The 15,691-nt window shown below is 47.6% G+C and overlaps 1 protein-coding gene across 2 annotated transcripts in view; it reads right to left on the reverse strand.

Annotated features, from left to right (window-relative positions):
- MLX (MAX dimerization protein MLX) overlaps nucleotides 1-15,691 on the reverse strand; it is a 72,102-nt gene that overhangs the window by 9,978 nt on the left and 46,433 nt on the right. For both annotated transcript variants that reach the window (XM_075347618.1, XM_075347619.1), the window contains exons 5-6: nucleotides 12,498-12,597; nucleotides 8,386-8,485 (exon numbers count right to left, since the gene is read on the reverse strand). In XM_075347618.1, the coding sequence (XP_075203733.1) occupies nucleotides 8,386-8,485; nucleotides 12,498-12,597 (200 nt within the window). The remainder of the gene's footprint in view (nucleotides 1-8,385; nucleotides 8,486-12,497; nucleotides 12,598-15,691) is intronic.

Raw genomic sequence — 15,691 nt, forward strand, 5'->3', positions numbered from 1 at the left:
GTTAGCGAGTAACGTCATTGACTGACTCTGCACATGCGTGTGTCTGCCATCCAGCTTGCTTCTCACATTGCCAACCAGGCTCATCACTTCCGCTCTTTTGACCGGAAGTGACGTTCCATTATTGCTTAGATGCTGATTGAGCGGTCTATTGAAACCCAGCAGTCAGGCTGGCAGGTCACATTCATCGCAAACCCGGAAAAGCAGCTTTTCCATCCGACTTACTATCCCATTCATACCATACCATCAGCTTTTGGTAAGTGTTATTTTCTTGTGTGAGTCTGCCAGTTTACAATGCGTTGTGACTAATATTGGAAACTCCCTTTTTTAACATTTAGTGTGGAGAGCACAGTGCTTAAATCTTTGACAGAACTTTTGATAGTGAATAATCCATCATCTTTTCTTTACCCATAAGATGATCGGTACTATACCCGTTAGTGAAGCGACCCTTTTGATGTTTTTCATTGTATTTGATTGACATATTGATTGTCTTTTCTGTAAATCAAAGTAGTTTACTGTAGTTTTTACTGCTACGTTTAATATGAGCAGATCATGCTATTACTTTATACCTGTGAGTAAAGCGACCCTTTTGATGCTTTTTCATGGCATTTATTTGACATATTGATAGTCTCTTTTGTGTAAAACAATTGTTATAGTATTCTTTCTTTGTCGCTCCATTGGGAGACCCAGACAATTGGGTGTATAGCTTCTGCCTCCGGAGGCCACACAAAGTATTACACTTTAAAAAGTGTAACCCCTCCCCTCTGCCTATACACCCTCCCGTGGACCACGGGCTCCTCAGTTTTATGCTTTGTGTGGAAGGAGGCACACATCCACTCATGCATTCTCATAACTTAGTTGTCGGTTGGAAGAAAAGAGGACCCCCACGGGGTCCCCGGCATGCTCCCTTCTCACCCCACTATGTCGGCGGTGTTGTTAAGGTTGAGGTACCCATTGCGGGTACAAAGGCTGGAGCCACATGCCGTTTTCCTTCACCATCCCTTATGCGGCTCTGGGAGAAGTGGGATCCTGAGCGGTCATCCATTTACTGGGACCGTGCTCCATCTGCAGCCCCTGGTGGAACCTGCCGGACCGGAGCCTTTTCGACCCCAGGGACCGGGCCCTGCTACTTAAAGGTACTCTGTGTCCCCATTGGGGACTGTACAGGGAGCGCACCTTCTTCTCGGAAGCCGCGGTAGTCGTAAGACTGAGGAGGCAGGTGGACTTCCGCGCCGACCGGGCCTGCTTGTCGGACGCGGCCTCAAATTTAATCCCCAGCTTCACCGCGGCCTAGTCGCGAAACTCCCGCCCCTGGGCCTGCCTGTCAGGGGTAAGGGCGGGATTACCGACATGATGTCGAATGTGACGGCTGGAGCATCCTGCATGTCTTCCTCCCCCCTCACTGGCCACTGTGGGGACCCCAGACGGTACCCATTGCGGGTAAGGAGGCTGGAGCCACAGGCAGTCTCCTTCACCATCCCTTATGCGGCTGGGAGAAGTGGGACCTGAGCGGTCATCCATTTGCTGGGACCGTGCTCCATCCGCAGCCCCTGGTGGAACCTGCCGGACCGGAGCCTCTTCAACCCCAGGGACCGGGCCCTGCTACTTAAAGGTACTCTGTGTCCCCATTGGGGACTGTACAGGGAGCGCACCTTCTTCCCGGAAGCCACGGTAGTTGTAAAACTGAGGAGGCAGGTGGACTTCCGCGCCGACCGGGCCTGCTGATCGGGCGCGGCCTCAAATTTAGTCCCCGGCTTCACCACGGCCTAGTCGCGAAAATCCCGCCCCCGGGCCTGCCTGTCAGGGGTAAGGGCGGGATTACAGACATGACGTCGGATGTGAGAGCTGGAACATCCTGCATGTCTTCCTCCCCCCTCACTGACCACTGTGGGCAACCCAGACTCCCGCTCTTTGCTGGCGCCGCCCTCGGCCCCACTCCTCCCCTGAGAGCTCCGGCGGCCATTTTCTGGCATTCTGCCGGTGGGTGCTGCTCAGGGGAGCTCAGGGTGAACACAGCACCCGCTGCTGGTCCCCCTAGGGTGCCGGATACATATGTATATATTATATATATTTCTGTTCGGACAGACTGTATACACTTTGTTCACATTTACCTTCAGTGGTCACTCTTCTAGGAGACAACAGGCACAGGTTTTTCTCGCGGTCTGTACCTCTTGTGGGGTTATGTTACCCGCGGGATCCACCTACCCTCACTGTGAGCAATGCTCGACTCCTGCCTCGCTTGCTCAGCCGGAGCCTCGGGCACTGGTGGGCCCCTCGGTTCATGTAGACCCCCCTGCTCCCCCTGAGCAGGCTGCAGGGACAGAGTCACCGGTGTTGGCCCTCAGTCATTTTCATATGATCAAATGGTCTTCTAAGCTCCTTGAGGCATTGCAGTCCAGACTGGACCTTTCACAGGCCCTGGCCCTGTTAGTTTGTCTCATCCAGGCCCCGCTTGGTTAGCGCCGCAGCGCGCTCCCAGGTTGAGCCCTAGGTCTCAGGCGGTGGACTCCTGCCCGGACCGCAGTCCAAGACCGGCTACGCGGTCCCGCTGGGACTTTTCCCCGACTTCCTCACGCTGCTAGGGATCCCAGCTTGAGGACTCTCAGGAAGACGAGGCGGACGGGGGAGCTCAGGGCTCTGGCCCTGACTTCAACCTTAACCTTGATACTCCTGAGGGGGACGCCTTAGTAAATGATCTTATCTCGTCCATCATCCAGGTGCTGGTTCGCTCTCCTCCGCCTCCTCCTGTAGAGGAGTCGGCTTCTCAGCAGGAGAAACTCCAGTTTCGGTTCCCCAAACGTACACGCAATACGTTTTTTGATCACTCTAACTTCAGGGATGCTGTCCAGAAACCCGGAGCGGTCCCGGACAAACGTTGGGTTAAACGTCACACTGACACGCGTTACCCCTTTCCATCTGAAGTCGTTAAGAGTTGGGCTCATTCTCCCAAGATGGATCCTCCAGTCTCCAAATTGGCTGCTAGGTCCGTTGTGTCTGTTGCAAATGGCTCATCCCTGAAGGATGCCACTGACAGACAGACAGAGCTCTTGGTGAAGTCCATCTATGAGGCCACGGGCACGTCTTTCGCCCCGGCCTTTGCAGCCGTGTGGGCTCTCCAAGCAATCTAGGCTTGTCTGAAGGAGTTTAATGCTGTCACATGGAATTTTGCTCCGCATGTTCCATCTTCGACTCTCGGGCATCAGCCTTTTCGTCCTGCGCCATGAACGCCGTCCTGGACTCCACTAGCCACACGGCTGTAGCATATGCTAACTCCGTGGCAGTTCGCAGGGCCATGTGGCTGCGCGAAAGGGAACCAGACTCTGCTTCAAAAAGGTTCTTAACTGGTTTGCCTTTTTCTGGCGACCGTTTATTTGGCGAACGATTGGATGATATTATTAAGGGATCCAAGGGAAAGGTCTCCTCCTTACCCCAGTCCAAACCTAAGAGACCTCAGCAAAGAAAAATCCAATCGAGGTTTCGGTCCTTTCGTCCCTCCGCCAAGCCACATTCTTCTTCGTCCAACAGGACGGAGAAAGGCAAGAGGAACTCATATGCGTGGCGGCCCACGTCACGACCCCAATAGGCCGCAGGGGGCACTGCCTCCTCATGGCTCTCGGCCTACCCTAGCCGCATCCCCGGTCGGTGGCAGGCTCTCCCGCTTCGGCGGTGCCTGGTGGCCACAAGTTCAAGACCGATGGGTGAGAGACATTCTGTCGCATGGTTACAGGATAGAGTTCAGTTCTCGTCCTGCGGCTCGTTTCTTCAGAACCTCTGGGCCCCTTCTCAGGTGGCGTGTCAACATGTCGCTCTGGCGACTCTCCAGGGACAAACAGCTTTCTCTGCAGGCGGGGGTGCAATCACTTCTTCGGAGTCAGTCACACCCCTTAAGGCGCCTCATGCACTTCCTGAGGAAGATGGTTGCAGCTATGGAGGCAGTGCCGTTCGCGAACCAAGGCGGCACTCGCAGTCGTCAAGCCTTCCAGGAAGTCCGGCGGATTCTGCAGTGGGTGGAAACCACAGGCTCCACCATCTCCGCAGTTCACATCCCGGGCGTAGAAAACTGGGAAGCAGATTTTTTCAGTCATCAGGGTATGGACGCGGGGGAATGGTCTCTGCACCCAAAAGTGCTTCGAGAGATCCATCGCCCGAGGAACGCAGGACGTCGATCTCTCAAGGTCCCGGCCTTCATGGCACGGTCTCAGGATCACAGACCTCTGGCAGCGGACGCTTTAGTCCAGGATTGGTCGCAGTTTCGACTGCCTTATGTGTTTCCCCCTCTGGCGATGCTGCCCAGGGTACTACGCAGGATCAGGTCCGACTGCCGTCGCGCCATTCTCGTCGCTCCAGACTGGCCGAGACGGTCGTGGTATCCGGATCTGTGGCATCTCTCGGTGGGTCAACCGTGGGCACTTCCAGACCACCCAGACTTGCTGTCACAAGGCCCGTTTTTTCCATCTGAATTCTGTGGCCCTCAACTTGACTAGGTGGCCATTGGTCCCTGACTCCTAGAGTCTTCAGGGTTATCTCAGGATGTCATTGCCACCGCGAGACAAGCCAGGAAGCCAACGTCCGCCAAGATCTATTACAGGTCTTGGCAAGTCTTTCTATCCTGGTGCGCTGATAACTGCTTTCCTCCATGGCCGTTTGCCTTACCCACATTCCTTTCATTCCTACAATTTGGAATGGACAAGAGTTTGTCCCTCGGCTCTCTCTCTAGGGCCAAGTATCCACGCTCTCCGCGTTTTTCTTTCAAAAGCGTCTAGCCAGGCTTCCGCAGGTCCGCACGTTCCTGCAGGGGGTCTGCCACATGGTCCCACCTTACAAACGTCCGTTGGAACCCTGGGATCTTAGCAGAGTCCGGACGGCTCTTCAAAAGCCGCCTTTTGAGCTGCTGCGGGATGTCTCTCTCTCCCGTCTTTCGCAGAAGGTGGCCTTCCTAGTGACAGTCACATATCTTCAGAGAGTGTCTGAGCTTGCAGCGCTGTCATGCAAGGCTCCCTTCCTGGTTTTCCACCAGGATAAGGTGGTTCTTCGTCCTGTCCCGGAATTTCTCTCTAAGGTGGTATCTCCCTTTCATCTAAATCAGGATATCTCCTTGCCTTCATGTTGCCCTAATCCAATTCACCAGTGTGAAAAGGTTTTGCACTCTTTGGATCTAGTGAGAGCACTCCGGTTCTACGTGTCTCGCACGGCGCCCCTGCGCCGTTCAGACGCGCTCTTTGTCCTTGTCGCTGGCCAGCGTATGGACTCTCAGGCCTCCAAGTCGACCTTGGCTCGGAGGTTCAAGGAACCGGTTCTCAAGGCCTACCGTTCTTCGGGCCTTCCGCTCCCTTCAGGGCTGAAGGGCCATTCTACCAGAGCTGTAGGTGCGTCCTGGGCATTGCGGCACCGGGCAACGGTTCAGCAGGTGTGTCAGGCAGCTACGTGGTCTAGTCTGCACACTTTCACGAAGCACTATCAAGTGCATACCTATGCTTCGGCAGCGCCAGTCTAGGTAGGCAAGTCCTTCAGACGGCGGTTGTCCACCTGTAAGAGGGGGCCGTTTTCGGCTCTTCTTATTGAGGTATTCTTTTACCCTCCCAGGGACTGCTCTTGGACGTCCCAATTGTCTGGGTCTCCCAATGGAGCGACAAAGAAGAAGGGAATTTTGTTTACTTACCGTAAATTCCTTTTCTTCTAGCTCCTATTGGGAGACCCAGCACCCACCCCTGTGCCCTTTGGGCTGGTTGTTCTTTTATAAATTGGTCTAGGGTAAATTCAATCCGAAGGATGTTCGGAGAACCGAAGACCATAACCCAAAAGAACAACCAGCCCAAAGGGCACAGGGGTGGGTGCTGGGTCTCCCAATAGGAGCTAGAAGAAAAGGAATTTACGGTAAGTAAACAAAATTCCCTTCTTTGTAGTCACATTTATTATGAGCAGGTCATGCTATTGCATTTATGTTTATTTAAAGAAATTTTGTATTTTTCTTGTCAAAGTGTAATCAGATGAAAGTCAGGTGACCGAAACGTCAATGATTATTTCTACACAAAGTGCTTGATTGAATAAAGAAGTGACTTTATTACAAAAAATTGGAGTGCTGGATTTTTTGATATTTGTTATTTACCATGTTAAATATATGGTAAAGCTGACCTGGTATTATGATTCCGCAGGTCAGTACCAGTAGGCAGATACCAAACATGTATAGGTTTCTTTTTGTTTTGTTTTATTTAAGTGGTAAAAAAATTCAGAAATTTGTCATAAAAAAAAATAATCTGCTTTTGTTGCCATTTTCCATAACCCGTAATGTTTTCATTTTTTTAACCCCTTAACGACCCATGACGTACTGGGTACGTCATGGATCGTGTGCCGGTAAGCCTCGCCCCCTGCCGCCGGCGGCGATCCGCGCACATATCAGCTGTTATCAATAGCTGACATGTGTGCCTGCTAGCCGCGGGTGGAATCGCTTCCACCCGCGGCCATTAACCCCTTACATTTCGCTGCCAAAATCTGGCAGCGATATGTATATGAGCGCCGCCATGACAGTCAACTTACCCCGCCCCCACTGGAAGTCACGTGACATGATCACATGACTTTCGGTGGTTGCCATGGTAGCACAGGGTCATGTGATGACGCCTGTAGCTAACATCACTTACTTCCTCTCAATGCCGGAATATAGCTCTGTAGCTGAGATCTGCAGATAGATAATAGCGATCGGATTGCTGATCGCTATAGCCCCCTAGGAGGACTAGTAAAATTAAAAAAAAAAAAAAAAAGTTTTAAAAAAATTAATAAAAAAAACCTAAAAGTTCAAATCACCCCCCTTTCACCCCATTGAAAATTAAAGGGTTAAAAAAAATAAAATACACACATATTTGGTATCGCCGCGTTTAAAAATGCCCGATCTATCAAAATATAAAATCAATGAATCTGATCAGTAAACGGCATAGCGGCAAAAAATTCCAAACGCCAAAATTACGTTTTTTGGTCGCCGCAAATTTTGCGCAAAATGCAATAACAGGCGATCAAAACGTAGCATCTGAGCAAAAATGGTACTGTTAAGAACGTCAGGTCGAGATGCAAAAAATAAGCCATCACTGAGCCTCAGATCCCGAAAAATGAGAACACTACGGGTTTTGGAAAATGGCACAAAACGTGCGCCACTTTTTTTGGACACGCTTGTGAATTTTTTTTAACCCCTTAGATACAAGTAAACCTACACGTTTGGTGTCTACAAACTCGCACTGACCTGAGGCATCACATAGATACCTCAGTTTTACCATATAGTGAACACTGAATAAAATATCCCAAAAACTATTGTACAATCACACTTTTTTTGCAATTTTTCCGCACTTGGAATTTTTTTGCTGTTTTCCAGTACACTATATGGTAAAACTTATGGTTTCATTTAAAAGTACAACTCTTCCCGCAAAAAACAAGCCCTCATATGGCAAGATTGACGGAAAAATAAAAAAGTTACGCCTCTCAGAAGAAGGGGAGCAAAAAACAAAAACGGAAAGTGCCCGGGGGCTGAAGGGGTTAAAGATATTGGGATGGGTGAGGGCTTATTTTTACGCATTGAGCTGCAGTTTTTACTTATACCATATTAGGAAGATACAATGTTTTGATCGCCTTTTTGGAATGTTGCTGTGACCCAAAAAACCCTGTAATTCTGAGGTTTTCGATTATTTTCTTGTTGCACTGTTTACTGATCAGATTAAATTTATAGGTTGATAGATCAGCGATACTAAATCTGTATTTTTTTATTGTTTTATTTCAATTGGGTCAACGTTTTGTTTTTGGGGGTTTTTTAAAGAAGAAAAAAAAAATTCACTTTACTGGATTTAATAGTCTACTTAGGAGACCTGAAGCTGCGATCAGCCAATCACCTGTGCTGTACAGAACAGGGTATCAACACTGGTCTGTATAGCAGAAATAGTGATCTCCTATGAACACCGGTGTTGACAGTGATGACAGGCACGGGGGTCATCAGCTGACCCCTGGCTGTCATGACAATCCATCGGTGCTCTGCGATCATGTGATGGGGCGCTGATGGGCAGAATCAATTACACGCTTTCTGTCAGCGTGTGTTAAATACTGCTGTCAGTGAATAACAGCGGCATATAACGGTTTAACAGCTGCGAGTGTATCTCAAATCGACCAGCGGCTGTTAGACACTTGGTGGCTAATTAAAGCAACTATCAAGTGCGGGGAAAGATGCGGGCTCGGCGTGTGAGCCCACATCAAAGGGAGGGTCACTGTCATTGATTTAAATATGTCCTTGGTCATCAAGGTGTTAATAAGCAGTAAATTGCAGAAGTGCTTGTTCTTACTTAGACTCCCTGATAATATTCACTTATGTAGATAAAAGTGGTGATCAATACACATAGATTCATTGAAAATACTTACGATTTCATGATTTTTAAGGCCATGACCTCTTTTCGCAAAGTGGAAACCTCCTCCTCCTGCTTTTTCTTCTCCTTGTGTAGGAACTGGATGTAATCAATAGCTATAGGAAGATTCACAGCAACATAATCAGTCAAAGTCAGAACAGGCTTCAGGATATAAGGCATGTCTTATGCCCTGCTCACCGTCTGGTAGCCATCAGAAATAGGTGGATATTTCACTAGCTGAATATTTAAATGGGTTGCCCCTCCCCCCGATACCTTTCACACAGGATAATTAGTGGATTGCTGGGAGTCTGATTATTGGGACCCCCCACCAATCCTCAGAACTGAGCTGTGGAGTCTCCATTTGAATGGAGCACTACCAATCTATATTGCTATCAATGGGAATGATTGATTGAGTAGTTAAATTTGTATTACTTTTTTTTTACCCCTAACCCTAAACAACCCCTTTTTAACTATAACTAGTGACTAAGAAATGTTAAAGAGAACCAGTCACCAGATTTGGCCCTTATAAGCTGCGGCCACCACCTGTAAACTCTTATACAGTGTGTCCACCCATATCCTGTCCACCGCCATTAACATGAGAACGGCGGCAGCTATAGGCATAGAAGTGGTGTCTAGGTATAGTAAAGTAGCCATGCGCTACGCAATGAAACCACCTATAGCGCCACCTGGTGGAAAACAATGGAGTTAGCATTTTTATCTCGAAAACGGAATGAGATAGAGAAAAAAAGTGAATTACAAAGTTGTAGGGAGTCATCAACTCAATACGAATCGACACCTTGCATACAGAAATGCAATGATTAGAACGTGTAAAACTCAAGGCTGCAGACGTAAAGCGATACCTCATGGAGACCTTCCTACAAGTCATTGGGTATGGTGGCTGCATGGAGTGGCCTCCACGCTCCCCTGACCTGACCCCATTGGACTTTTCTGTGAGGTCACATCAAACAGCAGGTGTATGCGACCCCTCCACCAACATTACAGGACCTACGACGACGTATTACAGATGCTTGTGCAAATGTGTCACCTACCATATTGCACAATGTGCAGCAAGATACAGTATGCTGTACAGAGTCCAGATGTGCATTGCAGCTGACGGTGGCCACTGTGAGCATCAAAGTTAAATGAGCGCATATGCGTGACCAGCATTCAGTGTTGGGGGGGGGGGGCATGGGTTTCATATCATAGCATTTCTGTATGCAAGGTGTCGATTCATATTGAATTGATTATGCCCTACAATTTTTTAATTCACTTTATTTCTCTATCTCTTTCTGTTTTCCAGATAAAAATTCTAATTCCGTTGTTTTCTACCAGGTGGTGCTATAGGTGGTTTCATTCCGTAGCGCATGGCTACTTTACCATACCTAGACACCACTTCTATGCCTATAGCTGCCGCCGTTCTCAAGTTAATGGCGGTGGACAGGATATGGGTGGGCACACTGCATAATTAAGAGGGTTTAAGTTTGGGTCAAGAGACGTCCAGGCAGTGTAGCCTGTATAGACCATGAAATACAGCCATCTGAGCCTGGCCCAACATATACAGATAAAATGTATGGGTTCTAAATCCATTTTGGAAGTTCTGATGATGAGGGTCGCAATCTGTCAGCGTAATTAGTGAAAGCAGTTTGGCACTTGTTATGGCTGTCAATCTACGCTCAAGTTTTATATACGCACTACTCACAAGTTAGGTATATTTGGCTTTTGTATAAAATGTATGGAAATTGTAAAAGTGAAAACTAGTTATATTTTATCATTATGGAAGTTATCCATTTAAAGGGAACCTGTCAGCAGAAATTTCCCCTAAAACCTAAAAGCTTCCCCCTCTGCAGCTCCTGGGCTGCATTCTAGAAAGGTCCCTGTTATTATTGTGCCCCCTTTCTGACCAAAATACAGAGTTTATAAAGTGGTACCTTTTTGGATTTGGATTCTGTAAATGTGGCACGGGGGCGGGCTGCCTGATGGCCGTTATTCTGCCTCCTGCCGCTTTAGGCCGTCCCCCATCACTCCTTTCCATAGCTGTGGACGCCGCCCAGTGTTCCACAGGTCCCCGCGCATGCCCAGTGCTCATCTCTCGTGGATGAGCACTGTGCCCAGTGTCACCGCTGGTGACGTGCGCGCAGGCTTTAGATTATGGGCGGTGCTGTGATGTTTATTACCAAGCAACCGCCCATAATCGCGGGACCGCGCTTTCACCCTCGGCGTCCTTCGTTCTGCGCAAGCGCGGTGCTGCTGACCCCACGTCACCTCCTTCCCATCTTGCCCTGAGGCAGGAAATAGATGGGAAGGAGGTGACGTGGGGTCAGTAGCACCGTGCTTGCGCAGAACGAAGGACGCCGAGGAGGAAAGCGCGGTCCCGCGATTATGGGCGGTTGCTAGGTAATAAACATCACAGCACCGGCCATAATCTAAAGCCTGCGCGCACGTCACCAGCGGTGACACTGGCCACAGGGCTCATCCACGAGAGATGAGCACTGGGCAGCATCCACAGCTATGGAAAGGAGTGATGGGGGACGGCCTAAAGCGGCAGGAGGCAGAAGAACGGCCCGCCCCCGTGTCACATTTACAGAATCCAAAAAGGTACCACTTTATAAACTCTGTATTTTGGTCAGAAAGGGGGCACAATAATAACAGGGACCTTTCTAGAATGCAGCCCAGGAGCTGCAGAGGGGGAAACTTTTAGGTTTTAGGGGAAATTTCTGCTGACAGGTTCCCTTTAAGTAGAAGCATGCAATTGAATTGATTGAAACAACAGTGGCTGATGCATAGCGCTCTCCTTGACGTCTCCAGCATCGTTAACAGCCATCATTTCTGCTCAGCGTAAATAAATAAAAATAAATACATCAGGAACACTGTCCCCATTCGGGTGCCCAATCTAAATTCCCTATCTGAATGTCTTTGGAATGTGGGAGGAAACCAGAGTACCCGGAGGAAACCCGCGCAAACACGGGGAGAACATACAAACTCCTTGCAGACGTTGTCCTTGGTGGGATTTGAAGACAGGACTTCAGCGCTGCAAGACTGCAGTGCTAACCACTGAGCCACCGTGCCGCCCTATAGACTTTTATTATTGAACAGCACTGAGACCCAGTGGTCCGTTCCAATAGGTGTAGCTGCTCGTGCCTCCTCTCTGTGGCGGTCACTGTCCTCCTCCTACCCAGCCTAGTGTAGATGTCGCAATCTACGTCTTTCACACCCTTCAGCATTGCGATCCTGCGCAGATGCACTGTGATCTGCCCTGCTGAGGGCAAATCAAAGTATTATAGTGCACTTGCACGAACGGTCTTTAACCTTTCCTCGCACTTGCTCATTACAGTACTTTGATCTGCCCTGCAGATCAAAGTATGCCTGCGCAGGATCGCAATGCTGGCCTGGGATGGATAGGACGACGGAGATCGCAGGAGAGAGGAGGCGCCGGATCTGAGATCAGCGACATCCATCAGACTGGACCGCCCCCGAGGGAAGTGTTTTTTTATTTTATACAGAGTGGCCTGGGCTCTCATATACAGCATTCCAGAATACTGTATATAAGAGCTCAGTGGTGGTGGCCATAGCTTATAGGTGACAAATCTGGTGACAGGTTCCCTTTAATTTTAGAACATATAACCAACTGGCACCATTGGTCAACTACTTGTTCAGTGTATGGTTACCTCAATAAAGATTGGCTCATACCTTCCAGCTGAAACCCCAGCTCTAGGCATGGCAGACTAAATGTAGGGTTATATGATGCCCATTAAAATAAACCAAAGGAACCAAAGTGGGACTTGCTATTTGCAGTTGTTCTCCACTCTGGGGCCCAAACTGGATTTAACATTGATGCTTTTCCTCCCACCCAAGAACATTTATTTTCAATATATTTGTCCTTGGCTGTATAATTAGCTAATTGGATTAACTTGAAGTGAAAAGCCAGGAATAGTCAAGGGCTTGTTACTTTCATAAGCTTCTAATTGCATTTTCTCAATGCTGGAGCTTGTCAGCTGACCGCTTCCCTTTTTAACAGTGATGCACAGAAGACGCACTGTAGGAAGTGAAGCCGGTTACATCACTGCGGCCAGTAAGTATTGCGCAACTGTGCTGCGATAATGAGCGGAGGCGAGGGGGGAACGCACTTACTCTTCTGCAGAACGACCGCCTTGCTGAGCTTCTGTGAGCCTATGGAGCAATCCTGCTGCTGGCAAGTAGGCACAATGGTCTGTAAATCATCATAGCCTTTCTGCATTGGGCAAGAAGAGATATAGGGATGAAATGATTCATAAAGTTCAACTACAACTGAGCTTCTCACTAGTTATATTTCTATATACAATTGATGTGAATAGCTCTCATACTAACACCTATGACACATTCAGGGTATATACACAGTACAGTGGAGCCTTGGATTACGAGCATAATTGGTTTCGGGAGTGTGCTCTTAAACCAAGTTACTCATATCAAAGCAAATTTTCCCATAGGAAATGATTGAAAAACAGACAATTCTTTCCACAACCCAAAAGTATTTATACAAACTTATTACAGTAATACAAAATAATGTACTGTATTCATATAAAATTATTATAGTACACTAATACAAAATACTGTACAGTAAAATACATGTAAAACAAATTAAACTGCAAATTAGCTTACAATAGAATTGTTGGAGTGCGGGAGGTACAGTATAAGCAATGTGTTGTACTGGTTAGCCAAAAAGAGTATAGCACTGTATACACAAATGCAAATTGCTAGAAATGCTATATAGTATATACTGTACAATAGTATACAGTAAACAGTACATATGTACAGAAAGTTACCTCCAGAGCGGGCTGAAAGGACGGAACCGGAAGTGTGCATGGTAAGTATTTGCTCTTATTATAAAGATATACATTTTTAGAAAGCTTTGCTTGTCTTGCAAAACGCTCAAACCAAGTTACTCTTAAACCAAGGTTCCAATGTATTGTAATAGAGGCAGGGTTCATACTAATGCCCTATTCACCTAACCTCTGCCCAAACTACCCTTTTGTGGCAGCATGTGTCGGTCTGTCACTATATTGAATATTGCATTTACTGTGCTTTTCAGTGGTATCTCACACAAAGTATATCAAGTGGTAAAGATTTTTTTTTTTTTTTTTAAAAAAAAAGTGGAATATGTTAAAAAAGAAAACAAGGACCAAAAACGGATGAAGCTCGCAGTCTGGTTCTTCTTCTATCAAAAAAAGAAGTGACAGCTAGGTGAGGCCTTCGTATACCTCCAAAACTTCCTGTTAGGCACTGCTTACAGTATTTGTAGCACAAATCCTACAACACAAATTCAGTTTTTGAAACCCTATGGTCCTCTAACTCTTCCAAAGACAAGGCCCAGCAATGATTGAGTAAAAATCTACACCATATGGAGAGAAGGTATGCACACCAGTGACTATGTAAGGGGAATACATGAAATAGCAGAAACTGCTGTGTGAATACTGACATGAAAAATTCAGTAGCTATATGTAAGAGTGAAAATATGACAATGGAATCTGCATTACTGCCATGAACATATGAATCAAGAGAAATTTAGCTATTGAATTGATCAATGCAACAGAGCCCCAACACTACGCCAAAGTATTTCTCTACGTTGGGGTCCCTAGCTTGTGTGTGTCCTCTCATGCAGTTAAAAAACTTACCGTGTATGGGAAGCTGAGACCCACGCTATATATGCATATAATGTAGACTGGCAATAAGTGTGGGTGCGCCGGGTTCACAAACGATTGAGTAAAAATGTAGTCTTCCAACAGCTGGAGATCCACTGGTTTGAGACCGGTGACTTGTAGGGAGTCAGATTGGCCTAGAACTACATTACTAGAAATGCTTACAGCTTTGGTGATGATGATCCAATAGTAGTCAGCGGAGGAGTCATGTCAACACTTTCCTTAACCATTGCAGTCACTGACATAGTACTTCAATTGATGCAAAAATAGAGGCCATGGAGACTACCTGGTTGTAGGTACACTTAAAGGGAAGCTGTCATGTTGGATAACCCAATTTACCTGCAAATACAGGGTTAATGGGCAGGCAAATGGAATTCGAGAAGTGACCGTCCCGCCATACTGAAAATGCATATTCTAGTAGTTACCGCCTTTCAGGTGTAGGAGCGCTGACAGCACAGCAAGCCCTGGCACTCTGATCAACAGTCCGCTCGGTACTTATGCACTACTCATTGCTAGGGTGTACTTACAGCCAACATTCACAGTCCTGTGACCTGTGACAGTAGCCATGTTTGCAAGACTGAAAGCCAGCGGCTCTTGGGATGAATATACAAGTGCATCTCAATAAAGTAGAATATCCTCAATAACTTAATTCAATTCAGTAATTCAATACAAAGAAGGGAATTTTGTTTACTTACCGTAAATTCCTTTTCTTCTAGCTCCAATTGGGAGACCCAGACAATTGGGTGTATAGCTATTGCCTCTGGAGGCCACACAAAGTATTACACTTAAAAGTGTAAGGCCCCTCCCCTTCTGGCTATACACCCCCAGTGGGATCACTGGCTCACCAGTTTTAGTGCCAAAGCAAGAAGGAGGAAAGCCAATAACTGGTTTAAAGACCAATTCAATCCGAGGAAACATCGGAGAACTGAACCATACCACATGAACAACATGTGTACCCGAAAAAACAGAAAAACCCCGAGAAAACAGGGCGGGTGCTGGGTCTCCCAATTGGAGCTAGAAGAAAAGGAATTTACGGTAAGTAAACAAAATTCCCTTCTTCTTTGTCGCTCCATTGGGAGACCCAGACAATTGGGATGTCCAAAAGCAATCCCTGGGTGGGTAAAAGAATACCTCATGATAGGGCCGTCAAACGGCCCTCTCCTACAGGTGGCCAACCGCCGCCTGAATGACTTATCTACCTAGGCTGGCGTCTGCCGAAGCGTAGGTATGCATCTGATAATGCTTGGTAAAAGTAAGTAGACTCGACCAGGTGGGTGCCTGACACACCTGCTGAGCCGTAGCCTGGTGCCGTAATGCCCAGGATGCACCCACGGCTCTGGTAGAATGGGCCTTCGGCCTTGAGAGAACCAGAAGCCCAGTAGAACTGTAGGTTTCAAGAATTGGTTCCTCGAGCCCCCGAGCAAGGGTGGATCTGGAAGCTTGCGACTGTTTACGCCGACCAGCGACAAGGACAAAGAGTGCATCCGGGTGGCGCAGGAGCGCCATGCGGGAAGTAGAACCTGAGTGCTCTCACCAGAACCAACAGATGCAAATCTTTCTGAAATTGATGGACTGGACGAGGACACAAAGAAGGTGAGGTGATATCCTGATTGATATGAAAATGGGATACCACCTTAGGGAGAAATTCCG

Source organism: Anomaloglossus baeobatrachus, chromosome 5 (genome assembly GCF_048569485.1).
Source record: "Anomaloglossus baeobatrachus isolate aAnoBae1 chromosome 5, aAnoBae1.hap1, whole genome shotgun sequence".
NCBI lineage: Eukaryota > Metazoa > Chordata > Amphibia > Anura > Aromobatidae > Anomaloglossus > Anomaloglossus baeobatrachus.